We start from the raw sequence: 22415 nt of genomic DNA, 5'->3' as shown, positions 1-22415 counted from the left end.
TGCACACAGACTCACAAACCTCATCAGGCGCACTTTAAACTAAATCCACTGGGGGAGGGGAACAACAGCCTGGCGAACACTATATTACCCACGACCACAGGGAACCGCCGAAAGGCTAAAAGGAGGGCTGCACAAACACAGCAAGGACCAAGTACAGAGAGCACAATAATCCCAAATAAACAGTTCGAGGGGAGGTCACAGGGGCTTACATGTCTTTACACTAATGCTCAGAGCATGGGAAATAAGCAAGACGAACTCCAACTCCTAGCACAGCACCACACATACGATGTCATAGGCATCACTGAAACCTGGTGGGATGACTCCCATCACTGGAATTTAACCATTGAGGGCTATAACCTCTTTCACATAAATAGAACAAAGGGGAGAGGAGGGGGAGTAGCTTTATATGTCAAAAACAGTTACGTTGCAGAAGAAATGCAAGACTGTAATCCGGGAAACCAGCTTGAAAGCATCTGGATAAGAATCAAGGGAACCGGGACTCAAAAAGATCTTGTCGTGGGTGTCTACTACAGACCTCCGAGTCAGGATGAAGGACTTGATGAAGCCTTCTGTCAACAGCTGACCAAACAGGCACAAAGAAGAGATATAGTAGTCATGGGCGATTTCAATTATCCCGATATCTGCTGGAAAACAAACTCAGCCAAGAGTACAAAGTCCAACAAATTCCTCACTTGCCTTGCAGATAATTTTATGGTCCAGAAGGTAGAAGAGGCAACAAGGGGATCAGCAACTCTTGATCTAATCTTAACAAATGTGGAAGACCTGATCAATACAGTTGAAGTGGTTGGATCCTTAGGGGCAAGTGACCATGTGCTCCTGCAGTTTGCAATACAAAGGAATGCTGAAACTAAGACAAGTCAAACACGCATTCTGGACTTTAAGAGAGCTGACTTCCAAAAAATGAAAGAATTACTGAGCGGCATTCCATGGACGCCGATATTAAAAAACAAGGGAGTTAAGCATGGATGGGAGTTTTTCAAAAGTGAAATACTCAAGGCGCAAATGCAAACAGTGCCAACAAAGAAGAAAAATAAGACAAGTGCAAAGAAGCCAGAATGGATGTCCAAAGAACTTCTAACTGAGCTAAAGCTCAAAAGTGACATGCACAAGAAGTGGAAAAGGGGAGAAATCACCAAAGAAGAATTCAAACGTATAGCCAACTCCTGTAGGGAAAAGGTTCGCAAGGCTAAAGCGCAAAATGAGCTCAGGCTTGCCAGGGACATAAAAAACAACAAAAAAGGTTTTTTTGCTTATGTTGGTAGAAAAAGGAAGAAAAAGGAGGCGATAGGGCCACTGCAAGGAGTAGATGGGGTGATGGTGACAGGGGATAGGGAAAAGGCAGAACTGCTTAATGCCTTCTTTGCCTCGGTCTTCTCACAAAAAGAAAGCCATCTTCAACCTCAGCAACATGGAATGGACGAAGGATTGGGGGAAATCCAACCCCAAATAGGGAAACAAGTTGTCCAGGAACACCTGGCCACTCTAAACGAATTCAAGTCCCCAGGGCCAGATCAGCTACATCCAAGAGTATTGAAGGAACTAGCGGAAGTTATTTCAGAACCACTGGCAATCATCTTCGAGAGTTCTTGGAGAACAGGAGAAGTCCCAGCAGATTGGAGGAGGGCGAATGTGGTCCCTATCTTCAAGAAGGGAAAAAAGAACGACCCAAACAATTACCGTCCGGTCAGCCTCACATCAATACCAGGCAAGATTCTGGAAAAGATCATTAAGGAAGTGGTCTGCAAACACTTAGAAACAAATGCGGTCATTGCTAATAGTCAACACGGATTTACCAAAAACAAGTCATGCCAGACTAATCTGATCTCTTTTTTCGATAGAGTTACGAGTTGGGTCGATACAGGGAATGCCGTGGATGTAGCATATCTAGATTTCAGTAAGGCCTTCGACAAAGTCCCCCACGACCTTCTGGCAAACAAACTAGTAAAATGTGGGCTAGACAAAACTACGGTTAGGTGGATCTGTAATTGGCTAAGCGAACGAACCCAAAGGGTGCTCACCAATGCGTCGTCTTCATCATGGAAAGAAGTGACAAGTGGAGTGCCGCAGGGCTCCGTCCTGGGCCCGGTTCTGTTCAACATCTTTATTAACGACTTAGACGAAGGGTTAGAAGGCACGATCATCAAGTTTGCAGATGACACAAAACTCGGAGGGATAGCTAACACTCCAGAAGACAGGAGCAGAATTCAAAACGATCTTGACAGACTAGAGAGATGGGCCGAAACTAACAAAATGAAGTTCAACAGGGACAAATGCAAAATACTTCACTTCGGCAGAAAAAATGGAAATCAAAGATACAGAATGGGGGACGCCTGGCTTGACAGCAGTGTGTGCGAAAAAGATCTTGGAGTCCTCGTGGACAACAAGTTAAACATGAGCCTACAATGTGATGCGGCAGCTAAAAAAGCCAATGGGATTTTGGCCTGCATCAATAGGGGAATAACGTCTAGATCCAGGGAAGTCATGCTCCCCCTCTATTCTGCCTTGGTCAGACCACACCTGGAATACTGTGTCCAGTTTTGGGCACCGCAGATGAAGGGAGATGCTGACAAGCTGGAAAGCGTCCAGAGGAGGGCAACTAAAATGATTAAGGGTCTGGAGAACAAGCCCTATGAGGAGAGGCTTAAAGAGCTGGGCATGTTTAGCCTGCAGAAGAGAAGGCTGAGAGGAGACATGATAGCCATGTACAAATATGTGAGGGGAAGTCATAGGGAGGAGGGAGCAAGCTTATTTTCTGCTGCCCTGCAGACTAGGACACGGAACAATGGCTTCAAACTACAGGAAAGGAGATTCCACCTGAACATCAGGAAGAACTTCCTCACTGTGAGGGCTGTTCGGCAGTGGAACTCTCTCCCCCGGAATGTGGTGGAGGCACCTTCTTTGGAAGCTTTTAAGCAGAGGCTGGATGGCCATCTGTCGGGGGTGCTTTGAATGCGATTTCCTGCTTCTTAGCGGGGGGTTGGACTAGATGGCCCTTGAGGTCTCTTCCAACTCTACTATTCTATGATTCTATGATCTATGATTCTAAAAGAGAAGAAGCATATATCTTACCAAGCCATATTCCTCAGATTTATCCTCCAGCTTGATCACATTCTTGCTTTGCTCATTTTCTCAAAGGGGCTTTACTGTTCACATATCCTTTGTCATATATACATCTGGATTTCCTTCCTAGTGGCTTTATACGAACAAGTTTGGGAAAGCACTAATGTTCTTATTAAAGAGCTAAAGGCCTCTCTTAATCTGTGACAGCGGAACGGGAGGTACATTTGCTGATTGAGTCTGCCAGGCTTAAGCTTTTCACCATTTAATTACCTGGGCTTCTATCTATATCAATTAAATACTAGAAATGTAGACTGGAGTTGTTCGGGTCTACATTTTCATGCCCCCTAAGATTGCTACCCTTCATTGTTGCAGATTGAAAGATGAAACTTTGCCAGTATAAGATGCTCCATCCCAAGCTATCTTTTCTATCCAGTATGAGATAATCTTTTGGCCTGCAAGAAAACTGGCGGAAGAAAAGAGTCCTTCAGAGAATGGTGGATTAAAAAAAAAACCTAAATTAAGATTTTTAAAAGCTGTTAGTTGCCAGGTTCTGTATTCTGCCATCTCTGTGTGAAGAAGAATTTAATCTCTCTCTTTAACAGTAATAGTTATAGGATGCATTCTGCTCTCAAAAGCAAGATTAGGATGGAATCAGGGAAGTCTTAGGACAAAATCCTCTCTATGGGGGTCTTTGTGGACTAAGCATTTCTATATAGTAAGGCTGCCAAGGGGGTGGGGAAAAGGGAAAGCTCCTTCTTGGCCCCGGGGGCTGTGGATTTCAGTATAAGACTAGAGCCCATTTGTGCCTTGGACCCCAGCCCAAATGGTTCCCCTTTCTATAAATGTTGGCTTTTGCTGATGGAGCTGAACAGTCAGGCCATTGTGTATGTCAGAGCCACTGGAGAAAATGCCTGAGTGGTGTTTTATATAGTGTGTCAGTGTGTCCCCTTTTCAAGTTGTCTTTTCCTCCTCCTTCTTCTGTAAAGGCTTGGTTGTCAAGGCAATCATGTCATGGGGGCTGCTGTTTTTCTACCTTGCCGACACAGAGAGACTTATATCCAAGCTACCAGTGGGGCAGGCTTTCTATTTCAGCAGAGGGCTTTGTGGATGCTTTGCAGACTGGATGTGGGCTCACTGATGGACAGTCTATCTCTTCTGAATGACTACACAGCATTGAAGAATCTCACTGTCAGATGTGCACTAATTGTATTTGTGGGCTTACCCTATATACTCATGTATAAGTCCATAAATTTTAGTCAGAAAATTAATCCAAAAAACTTGTCCATGGGTAAATATGTGTGCTACACCTTAACATTGATCAAAAAAGGAACCATTCTCCTTTCTCCACTGAGTAGAGTGGAGAAAGGCAAGAACTTCGTCCATTCCAGGAAAACCTAAAAGGACCCCTTCTATTGCCTCCACCATGGTGCCACTTCTGGCCTTTTTTAAATGCCTGGGAAGAAACACAGGAGTGCTGGCGAGGGTGGCAGGCCGCCTGGGGCAACATTGGGGCTTTCGCCTCTCTGTTCAATGACCTTCAGCATATAAAAATCCATTAATGTTGGCTCCAAAACCTGATTCTGGTGTATACATGAGGTGGACTTGAACTTGTGTACATGGTGGGTAGAGTTAAAGATGCAAAGTATGCCTGGCCCATGAAAAGCATCAAGTATAGTTGTTTTAGCATCACACAGGTCTCACACTATGGAGAAAAAGGAAGGCCGAATACGCATTTGTGTCAGTAGCCTCTCCCTGAAGAACATTTATTTACCTCTATTCCTGTTGTCCCAAAAGATTATCCTTTGAAAAGAGGTGGGTGGCAAGAGAAAAATCTTGAAATAAATTTTGTCAGAGTTTTAAAAAAATACTTATATGCACACCCTAATCTGGACTGATGAAATCAGTTGGTAATGTCAGAAAAATCAAGGGATGATGCATCATGTCACAATTTGGATGGGGAAAGGCCAGAAAAGCAATTTGGAGACCTTGCTCATTTGAGTTTTGGTTTCATGCATGATAATTTTCTAGGTCAGGAATTTTACTTTGCCAGAATTCTGCTTCACTGAAATAGCATGTAGTGTTGTGTGTGTGTGTGTGTGACATGCACAGTTCTTGGAAGATGAGCTTGTTATTGTCAAACTATGATCACAAAAGGAGAGCACAGTGCAAAATTGGTACTGTCAGCCTCACGTTACCACATTTTTATCTGATACCATCTGCACATGCCACTCAGACCAGCGGAATATTTCTCTGTTCTACTAATCAAGTACCGTGTCTGCTTTTGTCACTAGAAGAATTTCTTTTAAAATAATTGATTTTAGTTTTCAAGCTACTGCAGGCAAGTTGATCCATGCAAGGCTTTCTTGGGGTTGTTTTTAACCTAAGGGAAAGACTGTAGTTCTATGTTAGAGTGCATGTTTTGCATTCATAAGGTCCCAATCTCTGGTGTCTCCAGGTAGGAGAGAGAAAGGCCCCAGTTTGAAACATTGGAAAGCCAGGCACAATATTTCAATATTAAACTAGAAAAGTTTGACTTATTATAAGGCTATTCCAAGCTCTGATGATCTGCTGAAGCATAAATAGATATAAAGGCAACTATAGTGTCTTTGAAACTAACAAACTTATGCTGGAGATTTCATGGTTAATCTCAAAAATGCTACAGGATTCCTTTATATCTCTTAGTACAAGTCTATTTCCTATTTCATGTCCATTTTATATTATGAGATACTGCTTCCGTATAATTTTTGGCCTGCTCTTAATTTTCCTTAAAATCTTAGTAATGGCTGGTAAACAGGCACTGAAGTGTTTGAAAACGCAAAAGATGTTTCACATTTGTACCACTTTGTACCTGTAGAGGATTGAAGGGATGTTCTAACCTTCTTGTGTGGTCACTCACATCCATGGTTTCTTAGTAAAGAGGTAATAGCAGATGGCTACATCAGGAAGGCATTAAAACCAAGTCCTGGTGTGACCCCCATTGTCTTCTAATACTCCTAGCCCCCACACAGCAGGGTACTTAAGCCTCTTCTAGTCTGTTAGTGAAATACTCGTTGGTATCGTTCTCTTCTGAGAACGAGGGGGGGGGGGGGGCAAATAAGGCAGCAGCTTGTCTGAAGGGTTTGGAAAGGAATGAGCCTTCAGTGTGCCTTTTCCTATGGATTTGTGAGGTCATGTATTGAATGAATACAGCCTTTTGTGCCTGTGGCACTGCAGTGCTCTCCACGCTGTGGCATAACAGCTCAGAAGGGTGACACCTGCCAGGTCATGTTAGTGCTATTACCTTGTGACTCTCATTAAGCCCTGGTTTACACATAGTAATAGCTTAGCTACTTCCATCTCCTTAAATGCAAAGCTGTCGTTTCTCTAAGATGCAGGTGGCATGTGCATGTGGGGCTGAACTGGGGTGGGGAGCCATGAGACATTCTGTTCCTACTAGATTCCCTCCCCACTCCTTCCTCACCAGAGTCTGAAACCATTATTGATGTTTGTGATAAGCTATTTAGCAGACAGTCCAGTAAGGGAATGGTTCCTAGCAGTGGCATGTCCTCCATATTCACGCCTACAAAACCACAATCTGGAGAAGCACATAAAGTATGCCAAACATCTTTTAGTATTTCCCTCTGCAATTTTTGGTTTAGTAGATCTCTACACGCCATAACACATTTAGCTTTAAACCTTTCCTTACTTGTTCTGTGGCCTTAATGTTTGCTATTCAGAATAACAAAACCCAGAGCCTTTCTTAAATGCTATGTGGTCAAGTCGGAACAAGCCAGCTGTGTAGCCTGTGGGCTTGTAAACATTGTAGGATTTCAACTCCCATCAGCTCCAGACAGTATTGCCAGTAGTCAGTTTTAGTGAGCGCTGACATCTAGCAACCTTAGGAATGTCAAAGGTTCCCCATTCCTGTCTTAAGCAGTCTTTTTGGACTTGCCACTTCCCTTTCCTCTTGCTCTCATGGACAATATAGGAGGGAGAAAGGATGGCTTGTCAGAATCTCATCCTTAAAAAAAATCCAAGTATCCAGTATGGGAAACACTAATGCCTCCTTATCTGTATCAGACACAGGTCACTGCTTGTGTCTTTTGTATCCAGTTACAGAGAAATGTTCATAGACTGTATCTCTTGCATTTCATTTGATAAAAATCCCCACTCTGTATGTGTGCAGGTCAGTGTAGCTTGCCAACTAAGAATAACTTTTTATGTCACTAACCCATGAAGAACTGGTGGCCCAATGCATTTATTAGTTTTGAAGGATTATTTTGATTTTTAAATATGTCAATGTCTCGATAGTATTGGACTACTTGGTATTACTAATTCAGCACTTTCTAGTTATACATCAACTTCAACTCATTTCTGATTTATGGTGCCCCTAAGGTGAACTTATCACAGGGTTTTCTGAGACTGAGAAAATGTGACTTGCCCAGGGTCACACAATGGGTTTTCATAGCCAAGCAGGGATGCAAACCTGATCTCCAAAATCATATTGAAACCACTATACCACAATATCAGGTGGCTAATAATATTATTGAATAGCAATATAAGATAAGAAAGGAATTACTTTATCCAAAACCAGCAAATAAGCAAAAAAAAGTGCATATTTTATTCTTCTTTTAAAGAAATAGTACAAAATTCTAGATTTCTAAAATGTATTTCCCCAATCTATACTTTTTAAAATGAAATTTGTTTATAATGAATAGATTGTGTTTTTAACTTTCTGACAGTGTGACATGTGTACCATGAAATGTAGTGAGGGAAACCAGCCTTTGAGAAACATAATTTCTGGACCAATTCTGAAGGCTTCCATGATGTCTGGGTCCCACAATAGCATTTACAACTTCCCCTCTTCTCTAGTAATTAATCTATGATAGTTGTAGAATTAAAAGGAAGTAATCTTTATTTTTTTTCTTTCTTCCTTTTTAAAGGATCCGTCCTCAGATGCCAAAGGAGAAGATCGAAGGATGTCACATCTGCACATCAGTGACACCCGGAGAACCTCAGGTACTTCTGGGAAAGGACAAAGCTTTTACCTACGACTTTGTCTTCGATCTGGAAACTTGGCAAGAGCAGATCTACACAACCTGTGTGAGCAAGCTTATCGAGGGCTGTTTCGAGGGGTACAATGCCACAGTGTTGGCGTATGGTCAGGTAGGTGTTTCCTCTGCCCCTTTCACAACCTCTGCTGTGAGTGGATCGTAATATTTTTGCCAATAATCCTGAAGGATGTTTCTATACTAGTGTTTGCTTATGTTGGACAGGGATAGGCTTGTTGTTTAGAAGCAGATATTTGTATAACTTTGTCCAATTGTGCACATGGCAAAGCTAAGCATGACTTTTTCATTTGTGGTCATCCTAAGCAGTCCTGTTCTGCAGATGGTGCACATGAAGGGTGTATAGTTTTGTACTATTGCACTCTCTCTCTTTCTCTTGGCCCTCTCTAATTTAAAAGATAGAGAAGGCCAACAAATAGGGTTTAGGGAAAGATAACAGCAGATCTGAACAAAAAGCCTGAAACTGGGATAAATGTGGGATACAAATAAAGCGAGGGAGAAATGTCACATTTCTTCTCAAATTCTGTTTTTGTCATACACCTTTTTAAAGATTTTGGCTGAACCCCATTGTTCTTTCTGGCACCTTTCTCTCAAGAGGCATACACTTTAAGGAGTGGCACTTTAGCTTCATGGAAGTCCTGTGGAGTTGAGTAATACTGGTTCACTCAAGCCCACCCAGGGAACTTTATGGCTGTGTGAGGATCTGAGGCTGGAAGTCTCACATACCAGCTCACATTGCATCAGCTCTTAGGAAAGGCTGGGAAGAAATTTGAAATGAATTAAGTGCAATGAGAAGGCCATTCAGTTTAATGTTCAAAACATAGCTTAAGTAATCAAGTTAAAAAGATTGCATAAATCTATTTTTTTTGTTTTTGTTTTTTTTTTACAAATATTCCTTCTTTTCCCCCTTCCACATGGACAGGTTTGTTGCATTGTTAAGGGACATAAGTTTTGTAGACTCTATAACTTGAATAATTAGGGAAAATACATGGAAATATATGTTTGAACTGGAATGATAAAGTAAAATATATCTGAACTTGGAAGAATTAATTTTTGGACTTTAGTTCCCAGAATCTGTGTGTCAGCGTGTCCAGTTTCCTTATTAGATTTGGGATTCTAAGAACAGGCTTGTTTACATGTCTTAGTTTCACTTAGCAGTGATTCTGTGTGTGTACCTCAATGGCCAATAGAGCTGCATAGCTGAGAGCCCAAGAGTGTACGGTCTCTCACTACATCAAAGTGAAATGTTGACCCTGAGGCACATTACTAATAGAAACACCTGCTTTGTTTGCTTTTAGACAGGTGCAGGTAAGACGTATACCATGGGCACTGGCTTTGATATGAGCATCTCTGAAGAAGAAAATGGTATAATCCCACGGGCCATTACCCACTTGTTCAATGGGATAGATGAGCGCAAAAGAGCAGCACAGGAGCAAGGTGTGCCAGCACCAGAGTTCAAAGTTAGTGCACAGTTCTTGGAGGTAAGTGCATTGGTATTTGGGTGAGAATGGAGACTTAAAAGAGAGAATTCATATGTGAAAATAGATGGAATTGCTGATAGGCATATTGCTATTTGGTCTCTGTGTACTAGTGGATTTGATTGTAGTCATAACTTTTTTTGTCATGACTAAGAGGCCCTGTTAAGAATATCCTATACTCCTGATAACAAGTACAGGGTTTCCCTAAAAAGTCCAGCTGATTCATGTAACAGTCTACAAATCCCACCAGTGATGCAGAACTGGTTATTTCACATAGGTTTCCATATAGGATTGAAACAGACCCAGGGCACCTACAAGACCGATAGTCTTTCTGATTGTAGCAGGCTTGTCAATGGTGACCATTGGGGCCGGGCTGTGGCACAGCTGGCTAGTAACCAGCTGCTATAAATCACTACTGACCGAGAGGTCATGAGTTCGAAGCCCGGGTCGGGTTAAGCCTCCGACCATTAAAAAAAAAATAGCCCCGGCTTGCTGTTGACCTAGCAGCCCCGAAAGACAGTTGCATCTGTCAAGTAGGGAAAATTTAGGTACGCTTTATGCGGGAGGCTAATTTAACTAATCTACAACACCATAAAACTGCTCACGAGGAAAAGAATGAGGAAGAACAGCCACCAATGGACGGTGAAGCAACAGCTCCCCCTGTGGCCGGAATCGTGAAGCTGGAAAGATGTTAAAATGCCTCTGTGTCTGTCTAAAACTGAATGTTGTTTGTCTGTTGGCATTGAATGTTTGCCATATATGTGTTCATTGTAATCCGCCCTGAGTCCCCTTCGGGGTGAGAAGGGCGGAATATAAATACTGTAAATAAATAAATAAATAAATAAGTGAACTGTTTTGCATAACATACTACCTTTCCATGGCCCATGATCATGCTTTGCCCCGAGGATTTCTAGAATCTCAGCCTTGTCTTATATTCTCTCCCTGGAACATACCAAAGTGTCAACCAAATTCCTGCCAAAAGAACATACCAAAGTGTCAACCAAATTCCTGCCAAAAGAACAGCATCAAATTTTGTAACCAAAGAAAATAAATTGGGTGAAACAAACTGTTCCAGAAACAGAATTTGAGACATATTGATTATTATGCAACCTTTGATGTCTTCATCAAATCTAGGCTTTACCCCAATACAAAGTCTTGTGCTGATCTCTAAGAACCTTGTCACATGGAAGTTTTCCTCCGTTGCTACCCGTTACTACACACTTCAAAGACAGACTCCCATGGAGTCCATCAAATGACGCAGGACTGCTTCCGGTGGTTACTTGTGGGAGTCCATTTCCACAGCATGTAAAAACAGAAGGATTTTAAGGACAGGCACCAGTTGAATCCAATGCTTTCCCTGCAGATAGAAACATTTTAAAACTGATGTTTTTCCTTGTGATGGGAAGTGGTGGATTTGTCTCACACTTTCACTGTGTTGTTTCACTGTGAGTGTTTATGTGAGCTGTCTCCTAATGCTCCTTCTATTTCCGTTAATGGTTTATAGACAATGTGGGTCCCACTGAAAAAAAGTTTTAAAAATTGTGCCTGTCTACTTTTGTATAGAGGCTTCAGGGGAATGAGCCCATGGAAAGTGATACTTGTTTCCCAAAGGAAAGGATGCCTCTGTCTCCTTTAGTGTAGGGGCTTCAGGGCAAATGATCCAATGGAAAGTGGTGTCTCAAAAAGGATGCCTGTTTTAGAAAATGTACTGACATCCTTGAGATGATTGAGCTAGAAAGAGAAAGATGTGATCCTGGGTGATGAGGGTGAGTAAATTCTCTGTCTTCTAAAAGACGGGACCCCATGAAAGCCCATGCAAAGAAGACATTTGCACCCGCTTTCCCTCCCTTGTGAGATGAACTCCTAAGGCAACCTTCATGTTCAGAGATGCAGGCATTGTATACATTTGCTTGAACATTATCCTTATGCAATCTATTGAGAACAAAGCAACTTGTTTTTTTAAATAACTTTCTCTCTCTTTTCTTATTTAGTTGTATAATGAGGAGATCCTGGACCTCTTTGATAGCACACGTGACCCTGATTCCCGCCACCGGAAGTCAAACATCAAAATCCATGAAGATGCCAATGGTGGGATCTATACAACAGGTGTCACATCACGTCTCATTGGCTCGCAGGACGAGGTGGGTAAACTAAGCTGCTCTTGCATCCCATGTTCATTAGTGTATGTAACTACTTCCTCCTGATTCCAAGCACTCACAGAAGTTAAGATCTCCTCATTGTCCACATGTGTAAGGAGTGTATATGGGGGACACATATGCATGTATGTAATTGCAATCCTACATATATTGTAAAATGGCTGACGTTTGTCATATGTAATAGAAGTTATCTTTAAGATTAGCTTTAAACTATCTGTATGAAGGGACATTGAGTATGTGATGTAATAAAAAGTTATGAGTGTCTCCTGTTGCCTTGGAAACATTTTTACATGAGAATTCCCTAACTGTGTTTCAGGCTCTTGCATAATTACATGCTAAAAGGCTACTATTCTATATGGCATCCTCACTGGCATGCCCTTATTTGAGAAAAGTGCATAAACCAGTCTGTTTTTCAATGAGTCAACTCTCAAATCCATCTGCATTTTGCTTTTGATGATGCAGAATACATCTTCCTTTTTGTTTCTCTCTTTACACCCCTCCTCTGCTAAAATAGTTATCTTGTTCCTTCTTAAGATTCTAACTGTAGTATGAGTGTTACCTGGTGGAAAGCACTCTGAATTTTGAAGTTAGTTTTATCATGATGGTCCTGGGTAGATATTGTTCCTTTAAAAAGCTTGAGGATCAAAATTGATGCTACTGTTACAAATTCCTTATCTTGTTTTTCATAAAGAGCAGCTACAAGAAGGAATCTAGTGTTTGGCTTCTCCTCTTGTTGGTTGTGAATTTATCCTTCTGTATTCTGACTTTGCTCATTTGTTTTTTGGGTGTTTTTTTTGTTAATTGTGTTTGCACATTTCTCCATACTTTGGAACAGAGAATCATTTGGAGGTTTTGATTGTCTACAGAGCTTTGTAATAAATAGCCTAGCAACCACCAAGAGATAGTTGTTGCATCATTTAGTTTTTTAAAAATGGTTAAAATATGTGCTAGATAGCATTTCTTGGGGAAACTACTACCGCTATAAATGTAGCTCACCTCTTCTGGAAGGCTCCACTAGCAGCATTTTATTTTTGGACTAGGTCATATAATCTTGTTGCATTATTTTTTAACCCATTTAAAAAACAGTGGAAGATTATCAGCCACTTCTAGTGTGGTTGGGTTCATTCTGGAGGCAATTTTGGTCACTCATTAAGTTCCTAGAAGATTAAAGGCAGAAGGTTTTGCCTAAGATATTGCACATTTCTGAACTGTTCTGAGGTCTAGTTGAATTTCATCACCTTGTTTGTACACAGTTACCTGAGAGTATGTTCTAGTGAGTTTTGTTGGACTTAATTCCCATGTAACTGTGCTCAGGGGAGATTATTTTGAATAGAGAAAAAGCCAGAGCAAAGAAGATTAAGCATCCCTTTCGCCTTTCCTCCCTCACCACAACTCTTTCTTCAGCAACTTCTTTTAGCTAGAAGAAAGACACTCAAAGCATAGCATATAGGATCTAGTTTGGCCCTGGTTGTTATAATATGCCAAAGGGTTCAGTCTTATAAAAGCTAATGGTGAAATAAATGTCATACAGGAAACTTAACTACAGTCTTTTAAAAACAGGGCTTGGAAAATAATCTGTTTTGCATTTATGTGTTTGGAGGGGTAGGATTGGGAAGCTTGCATCTGAGCAGCAAATGTAAACTACAGATGCTTTCTTCTGCTGTAGCTGATTCAGTGCCTGAAGCAGGGAGCTCTGTCACGAACCACAGCCAGCACCCAGATGAATGTCCAGAGCTCCCGCTCCCATGCTATCTTCACCATCTACCTTTGCCAAATGCGTGTCTGCTCTCCTGTACACTTGGTAAGTGAGATGAGAGTATGGAAGCACTGTCTGTGCATCCCTTTTTTATTTATTTATTTATTTATTTTTCAAACGTATATGCCGCCACTCCCCTAGGGCTCGGAGCGGCTTACAAGAACCGGCTAAAATCAACAATTTAAAAACATCTTAAAACATCTTTAAAAACATCTTAAAAACATCCTAACATTTTGTTGTAGTTGGAGAGAAATTCATGAGATATGAGGGTTGAATGAAAAATAATGCCTCCACCTTCGTTATTTGGGTTTGGATGGGAATATTTTAATAAATCAAACACAGAAATAATCTTTAGAATGTGCTCTAACTACCACTATTCACTTTTCCACATAATCACCAAACAATTGAATACATTTCTGCCAACGATGAACAAGTTTTCTGAAGCCGTCATGAAAGAAGTCGACACTCTGTTTCGACAACCAGCGTCTCACAGTACCCATTGTGCACAGATCTTCCAATAGCCAAGCAAAGCAACAATGTGACCCACATGTTCTTGTGAAATGCCAGTTAAGCTTGAAATTTATCTGAGTGATATGACAATTGTCCTGAATCAATCTGTCAACCTTTTGCTTGTGAAACTCGGTGGTTGCTATCACAGGACATCCAACTCTTTGTTTGTGATGCAAGTCAGATGTTCCCACCTCAACATCTTTAAACTTACTCGTCCAACGACGCACAGTACTCACATCAACACAATCACCATAAACAATTTGCATTCTCTGGTGAATCTCCTTTGGGGTGACACCTTCTGCTGTAAAGAATTCAATGACTGCATGTTGCTTAAGTCACATTGACCAACAGTCTGCGCAGGGTTCCATACTTCACACTTCAATAACACAACTGTTCAATGCTAAGGCTTCCTGCCAAATGGAACTGTAGAGGAAGGTCTCCTGAACAAGCCAGTACCAGCCGCATACCAGTACTGCCATCTGTTGAGGAGTTACGAAGGTGGAGGCATTACTTTTCATTCAACCCTCGTACTTGTGCAAGAACCTTTGTGGAAAGCAGGGAATAGAGAAATCAAATCGTCTTCCACTATTTGAGGAAATGATTAATTTTACATTTATAGTTTTGCATATCAAGATTACGTATTTTGTATTTGCCACTCCTTTCTCTTATATTTCTTTTTTACTGGCAGGAATGTCTGGTATTATTCTTTGAATATTGTATGATACATCAATGGTGCCATATAAAGAAATAATAGGAAACTGACCATTGCTTGTCTGGAGAGCAACAATCTCATTTATGGGTTCTGTAGACAAATGTTGCTATCTGTGGCCAAACGAACAACAATAGTCAGTATTTATACTAATGTCTCAATTATTTATCAAATTCTGATTTTTGGTACTTTTTGATCATAGGTGAATGGAGACACAAACAGTCTTCTTGAGGGATCCCAGCCTACCAGCGAGTACGAGACACGAACAGCCAAATTTCATTTTGTTGATCTGGCTGGCTCAGAAAGGTTGAAGCGGACAGGTGCTACAGGCGAGAGAGCCAAAGAAGGGATCTCCATCAATTGTGGTTTGGTATGACTTTAGTTACATAGATAGATAAATATGGGTACAGAGTTCCATATAAGATTGTCTCACTGCTACTCCCTATGTTTTAATATAAGAAGGAGCAATTCCTGAAGTATTCCAGATATTTTTATTGACTTCCATATGTACACTTCCCATCAACCTTCACAAGCACACCGAATGCTGAGGAATTATGGGAGTATTAGTCCAAAACCATCTAAAAGGCCACGGTTGTCCACTCCTGTTTTATAGCAGGGATAAGTGAGATGTGTAACTACATAGTCTGCAAAGCCATTGAGGTGGCTCCTCAAGCATCATAGTAAACCCCAAATGGAAAATTACTGACCTTTACCAGTCTGATCTTGTTTTAAGTAAAGAGGGCTCACTTCCAACCTAGTAAGTGCTCCTGGCCAGCTGTAAGACAGATCTGGGAATAGGGATTCACCCTGAGTTAGATGAGGTTACACTCCCCCTAAAAATTCAAGTTTGCAGTTTGGGGGTATTCCTGGATTTGGCTCTGAACCCAGAGGCCCAGGCAATTAAATCTAGTGTGCCAACTGTGCCCATTCCTGGAGAAGTTGGATCTGGCCATGGTGGTACATGCCTTAGTTCCATCCCAGTTGGATCACTGTAATGTGCTCTATGTGGGGCTGCCTTTGAAAAGTGCTCAGAAATTTCAGTTGGTTCAAAGAGCAGTTGCAACAGCACCACTGGCTGCCAACCAATTTCTAGTTGGCCTACAAAGCCCTATACGACTTTGATCCAGGTTATCTGAAGGACTGTATCTCTCTCTAGAACTTATCAGATACCTACGATCAACTGGGGAAGGCCTTTTTCTGTCCCACCAGCCACTCAAGTATGTTTGGTGAGAACATGGGAAAGGGCCTTTTTGATGGCTGCTCCCTGATTTTGGAACTCCCTCCCAAGAGAAACCAGAGTGGCCACATCCCTGCTTGCTTTCTGCAAGCATATAAAGACATTCCTGTGCCAGCAGGGAGGATGAAAGGCATACTGCTGGGGAGGTTGTGGGCTCTGGGGGGATTATGAGTTTTAAATGTAATTCTAACCTTATGTATTGTATCTTAACTATATTTTAACTAATATCCATGTCACAAATATTTAATTGTTTTTTAATTTTTGTATTTTTTGTTTTAAAATTTATTGTGTTGTGTAATGTAATTGCAAGTTGCCTTGAGTCCCATGGGGATAAAGTCAGGGTAAAAATAAAGTAAATAATAAATACATAAATAAATGAATATGTGTAAAAGAACCTAATTGCAATTGGGAAAAAATGGCAATTTGGACCTTTGGGTTACTTTTTGTTGATTTTTTTTGTTTTTGTTTTTGAAGCAGTGATTTTAAAATAACGCGACAAGGCAAAGTCACCAAGCTTATTTAGTGACCTGTACATTTCCTTAACAGTTAGCACTGGGAAATGTCATCAGTGCTCTTGGAGATCAGAGCAAGAAAGCCCTGCATGTGCCCTACCGGGATTCAAAGTTGACACGGCTTCTCCAAGACTCACTTGGTGGAAACAGGTAATGAGAAGAGTCACTAAACATCTAATTGTAGCAAATGAGAAAATTGGAAGAGCCTATGTAGGCTTGCTGGCATTGGTGACAAAATATCCTAGGTTGTGTGCTACTATTAGCAATATATGGCTATGGCTGCGCTTCATTAATGAGCTCCCTGAAGCAAAATGTTTCAAAAAAGGCATTTTCAAACACTTCCCAAGCTTCATTATTCCCTGAGGTCCAAATACGATTTTTGTCTTCTGCATAATGAATGATTATGTAACATATCCCTAAGCTGTTTTTGATCCCAAATGTTGGCAAAAGAACCTCCTAACATGGGATCATTGTAATCTGTTCTCCTATGCCCTCCTTTTCTAGTCTGTTCCCCTTAACAGATGCTCTTTTATTCCTCATGATCTGTCTAGACAATTCTTGTTTTGTATCTGAGATCCCCTGTTTCTTGTTTATTTTTGGACAGAAAGGCAGAGAAAGTCAAGGTTGTTAGAATTCTTACCAAATCTTGCTACATGAAGCACTATCTACTTCTCATGTGTGCCTCTTCACTTTGTTTTCACAATCTACTGAACCTTAGTATATTACACCAGTTTGATGGTTTGAGCTGTCAGATTGCATTGTGCATCTGAAGCCATTGTTGGGGATGTCTTGACCACCATATTGTTATCCTGATGCTGCACATTAGATGATATAACAAGGTATCAAATAACTCCACTTTGCTTACCTGAACTGCTCTTCCTCCTCTGCAGCCAAACTGTAATGATTGCCTGTGTGAGCCCTTCAGATCGGGACTTTATGGAAACTCTGAACACCCTTAAGTATGCCAATCGTGCTCGCAACATTAAGAACAAAGTGGTGGTGAATCAGGATAAGACAAGTCAGCAGATCAGTGCCCTGCGAGCTGAAATTGCTCGGCTCCAAATGGAGCTCATGGAGTACAAGGCGGTAAGGAGAAGCCGCGAACATTTGACTGCCATGGATTCATTCTTGGTGATTGCTGAATTTGAACCATGGGACCTTCAGCACTACAAACAATCCCTTTTTCCCAGTGATAGTATCTCCACCTTTGATTATTTCAGGTGCACCACTGTAGAATTAGAGGAAAAAATGTTGTTGTTTCCTTACACCTGGGAAACCTGGTCAGGAAGAATAACACAGAAATGAGAATTGATTTAATAGAATTCACCTTCATGTTTACTGACAAATTCCATCCATTTCAAAAAATACTGTAGTTGTGAGTAAAATTAGGTTTAGCCTCTGAAATACAAGTTTAAATTAAATGAAAGAACGGGAGTGACATAAAGCTATTTTGTCCACCCGATATCAATGCTTTCTTCCATTTATGGAGTTCATTTTCTGCAATATAGTCTGCAATTATCTGTTGTTTGAATATGGAGAAACTGAAGGTCTACCTCTGAGTGAATGCAGAGGAGGAGATATTTTAAGGTCCAACAACTTCAGAGTCTGATGAATGTAAGATTACATGGATCTTGATGGATCTGAAGTGGGACAGTCCTATGACAGTCCTATGACAACCATATATTTTCTCTTTTGTTGCAGGGCAGCCATTTCCACCTTAATTGACTGATACTTAGATATAGTCCTTCCCACTCCTTTCATGAGAATGCCGTCTTCTCTTTACAGGGTAAGCGTGTCATTGGAGAGGATGGTTCAGACGGCTACAGCGACCTGTTTCATGAGAATGCCATGCTTCAGAAAGAGAACACCACTTTGCGTATGCGGGTAAAAGCCATGCAAGAAGCTATTGATGCTATCAACATCCGGGTTACCCACTTGATGAGTCAGGAAGCAAACTTGATTCTTGCCAAGGCAGGTGAGACGGTGAAGGCCACTGGCTGAAGTTTCCACTTGGCTTTATTCTAGCATATTTTCTTAAATACTACATGTGATGTTCATCCTGTAGTTAAAGAAATATGCAACCATATTTATATGGAGAAAAACAGATTTGATGCCATAATGTGATCTAGGTTCGGGTGACAGTCCTGTTCTGTTGTTTTTCTGGGTGCAGATGTTGTTTACTGCCAACATTACTACTGAGGACAAATAACATCTAGGTCAGGAGTATTTTCCAGACCTGATCCAAATTGTAAACAAGTTCTGGATTGGAATCTCTGCACTTGCTTTGCATTGACCCCTCCCAAAAACAGGGTTGAGTATCACATCACTTGACAAACCCTTTTCATTAATATTTTTTTACAAAATCAAAGTCTCACCAAACAATTCCAAATATCATTGATAGGTTCTTCTGTAGTTGATTTTCTGCCTCTCACTTATCACTTCTTTTGTAGTTTCAACTATTTTGGGAGTAAAACCTTATTTTCTGAGGTCTAAGATATAGCACTTTTACCAAGTTATGTACAATGTGGCTTGTCTGATTACACTGTGAACTTGCTTCTTCTTTAGCTTGCTGTCTTAGCTTATTGCTATGATTTTAATACCATTTAATGTTTTGCTTCTTCATTCTTTTTCAGGTGATGGAAATGAGGCTATTGGTGCTCTGATCCAGAATTACATTCGGGAAATTGAAGAGCTCAGGTAACTTGAAGCTGTACTTGCTTTGTTTTCCCCATCTTACATAAAGTGATATCTGCTTGAGAAAAAATGGAGTTGGATCCTTTTCAGATAAACTTTATTGATGACTATTCAAGTAGTTATCAGGCAAAACCTTATATCTGTATATCTTCCAGATTTTTGCGACCTGTATTTTTCAAATCAGGAGTAAACAACTGTCTTAGGGAATGGCTTCAGTCACCCCGCTCTGCACAGCTCCTTTTGACAAAACTAGGAGTGACCAGAATATCACTTCTAGAAGTATCATCTATCAAGCAAGAACTACTTGGGACCCCAGGGTTCAGAGGCAAGGAATGGCCTCTGTTGGAGAATTGAACACAACTATACCCAGAGGCTTACACAAGCTCTTTTTTTGCCAATTTTAAAAATCTTTCTGGGATGAGGGAATTCCCAAAACACACTTTTTAACAGCACACAGTCTTTGGACCATATATTTCCTACTTCTGTTTTTCCTTTGCCTCTAAGGCTGAGAGTGTATGACATGTTCAAGGTCATCCAGTGGGTTTCTGTAGCTGAGTAGAGATTCAAACAGTGGGCTCCAGAGTCCTAGTCAAATGTTCAAATCGGTAGGCCATGCTGTGACTCTCCACAACTACTTTGGGGCTAGAAAACGTTTTAATTTCCAAGTAAGCGAGGCTTTGTATCTTGGCAGACTGAAACCTTTCTTCCATTGTTTGTCATCTCTATAGGACAAAACTCCTAGAGAGTGAAGCTATGAATGAGTCATTGCGTCGCAATCTGTCACGGGTTTCGTCCAGGCTTCCCTATTCCCTGGGTTTATCTCCAGGCCCTGGGATGGGGGCATCAAATAGCCCTGTTACCTCTGTGGAAGCAGAAGTTACTGAGGTCCTCCAGTGTGCCAAGGAAGACTTAGAACGGCTCAAAAAGGAAACTAAACAGCGAAGGAAAAGGTATGACATTTCTGTCTGAATGGGTTGCGAGTCACAACTTCAGAACTTCAGAGGGGAAAATATAGTATATGCTCTTCCTTCTCACTCTGTCTAATCAATTCTTTTTCACATAGCAATCATTGCCTAGAATAGTCTCCCCCAACCTGTTGCCTAACAGATGCTTTGGACAATAGTTCCTAGTATTCCTGACTAGTGGTCATGCTAGCAGGACAGACTCTAAAACATCTATAGGTTATAAGGTGAGAGAGTGTAATTCTTTTATTCCCTGTGACTTCTGTTTTCTCTTTCCATACCTAAGGGTATAGATGTGGATGGTTCAGCAGAGCAGAGCTGGGGGATTTTTTCAGAGTCGCACAGATAACTTGTTTTGATCTTCTGTGGTAGTTAATAGGTTTTCTTCGCTCTGGCAAGTAAGTAAGGGAATAAAAAAGCTTTTAAATTTACTACTTGTTGTTTTGGGATAGACAGTAAATATGAAGTCAGAATGAGGAAAATAACCACATAGTAGTACAGGTTGAGTATCCCTCATCTGAAATGCTTGAGGCCAGAAGTGTTCTGCATTTCAGATTATTTTGGATTTGAAAACAGCCAGGCCCTGAGTTGCATATGACTCCTAGTTACAAATGGGAGTGAGACAAAAGGAAGTGAGAGGAAATCTACTCCTAGGAAGAGAAATTCACTCTTGTAGGTTATCATGGGAAAAAGGTGTCTCAACTGAAGCTTTATGTTTCCACAACAACCCAAAATTTTCCAAGTCCCGTTGTCACAGGGACAGAACGTGAAATCTTCTGAATAGGGGCACAGATAGCTATTACAGGGTGTTAACCCTTCCCTCTGCTATCCCAAACTTTAAAAAATGGGGCTAGAATACACTTAAAATGTACCTGTTTCAACTTGCATACAAATTCAACTTAAGAACAAACCTATGCTTTTAAATGAGTTTTATGATCATTGTAATTTATTGTTTTATAGTGTCGATTTTATTGTGGCTTTATTTACTGTAATGTGTTTTAACTGTTGTATTTGTTTTGTTAGCCGCCCCGAGTCCCTGTTGGGAGATGGTCGCGGGATATAAGACTAAAGTTACTTACTTACTTACTTACTATAGAACCTATCTTGGAATGCCTGTATTTGAATGAACATAATGAGATGTCTTAAAGATTGGACCTAAACTTAAACATTACATTCATTTATGTTTCCAGAATACAAATGAATGATATTAAACATATATGCTTACATATATATGTACTCCTTTCTTACAGTCCAGACAAAGAAGCGTTTAAAAAGAGGTTGAAGCTGCAGCAGGGAAGTGAGGTCGATGAGGCAGATGAAAATGAGGTGGAAGAGGTAAGAGATCTTGGCTTGCTTTACAATCCTGTCAAGTGTGCCATGGTCATCACTTGGCTGTGATGGCACCATGTTTGTGAAGATATGCCTACCTTTCATCACAATAAGAAAACCAGAGCCCATTTTTATAAGTCTCTTTTCATCAACTAAGTTTAACTGCTGTATCCAGAGACCTCTGCACTTCTCAATAGTCAACTTATTTCTGGAGCTCAGTAAAGGTCTTCTGCTAGGTTTCCCTTTACTCTGACTCTTAGATATATGAAGTAAAGAAGCCAGGGCCTATTTAGTGCAATTGATCTATGTTTTGTCTTGTATCCCTCAAAATACAAATGACTGCTTTAATAAAAGGACAAACTACAGGAAAGGAGATTTCACCTGAAAATCAGGAAGAACTTCCTCACTGTGAGAGCTGTTTGGCGGTGGAACTCTCTCCCCGGGTCTGTGGTGGAGGCTCCTTCTTTGGAGGCTTTTAAGCAGAGGCTGGATGGCCATCTATCAGGGGTGCTTTGAATGCGATTTCCTGCTTCTTGGCAGGGGTTGGACTTGGTGGCCCATGAGGTCTCTTTCAACTTTACTATTCTATGATTCTAGGATTCTAGGACAGTGTTCATAATGCACCAAAATGTGCTAATTTCTCCCAGTCAGATTAACATCAAAGTTACTTTAATACATATATATAAATATGCCCCCTCTCTTTATGAGTGAGTGAGTGAGTGTGTGTGTGCGTGCGTGTGTACACACACACGTACAGTTGGCCCTCCACATTTGCAGATTTGACTTGAGAATTTAGTTATTCAAGAATTGATTCATATATTCTCTAGAAATCTCTAGGTCCTTCTGATGGAAGTTGATTGTAAGTCAAACGGGAAGACCTAAAGATTGCTAAAGAGAATCCTCTCTAGGATCTCTTGGTCTTCCAATACAATCTAGTGGAGGT

At 40.9% G+C, this 22415-nt stretch overlaps 1 protein-coding gene across 4 annotated transcripts in view; it reads left to right on the top strand.

Annotated features, from left to right (window-relative positions):
* kif21b (kinesin family member 21B) overlaps positions 1-22415 on the top strand; it is an 82423-nt gene that overhangs the window by 29228 nt on the left and 30780 nt on the right. For all 4 annotated transcript variants that reach the window (XR_010005456.1, XR_010005455.1, XM_062978419.1 and 1 more), the window contains exons 2-12: positions 8004-8226; positions 9428-9610; positions 11599-11748; positions 13430-13564; positions 14941-15108; positions 16522-16637; positions 17378-17573; positions 18273-18462; positions 19121-19184; positions 19910-20131; positions 21394-21478. Coding sequence is in view for 2 of the 4 variants with exons in the window: in XM_062978419.1 (XP_062834489.1) it covers positions 8004-8226; positions 9428-9610; positions 11599-11748; positions 13430-13564; positions 14941-15108; positions 16522-16637; positions 17378-17573; positions 18273-18462; positions 19121-19184; positions 19910-20131; positions 21394-21478 (1732 nt within the window). In the remaining 2 variants the exon portion in view is untranslated. The remainder of the gene's footprint in view (positions 1-8003; positions 8227-9427; positions 9611-11598; positions 11749-13429; positions 13565-14940; positions 15109-16521; positions 16638-17377; positions 17574-18272; positions 18463-19120; positions 19185-19909; positions 20132-21393; positions 21479-22415) is intronic.

Source organism: Anolis carolinensis, chromosome 4 (genome assembly GCF_035594765.1).
Source record: "Anolis carolinensis isolate JA03-04 chromosome 4, rAnoCar3.1.pri, whole genome shotgun sequence".
Lineage (NCBI taxonomy): Eukaryota > Metazoa > Chordata > Lepidosauria > Squamata > Dactyloidae > Anolis > Anolis carolinensis.
Note: the sequence above shows the minus strand (reverse complement) of the source record. Positions and strands in the feature narration are given on the sequence as shown.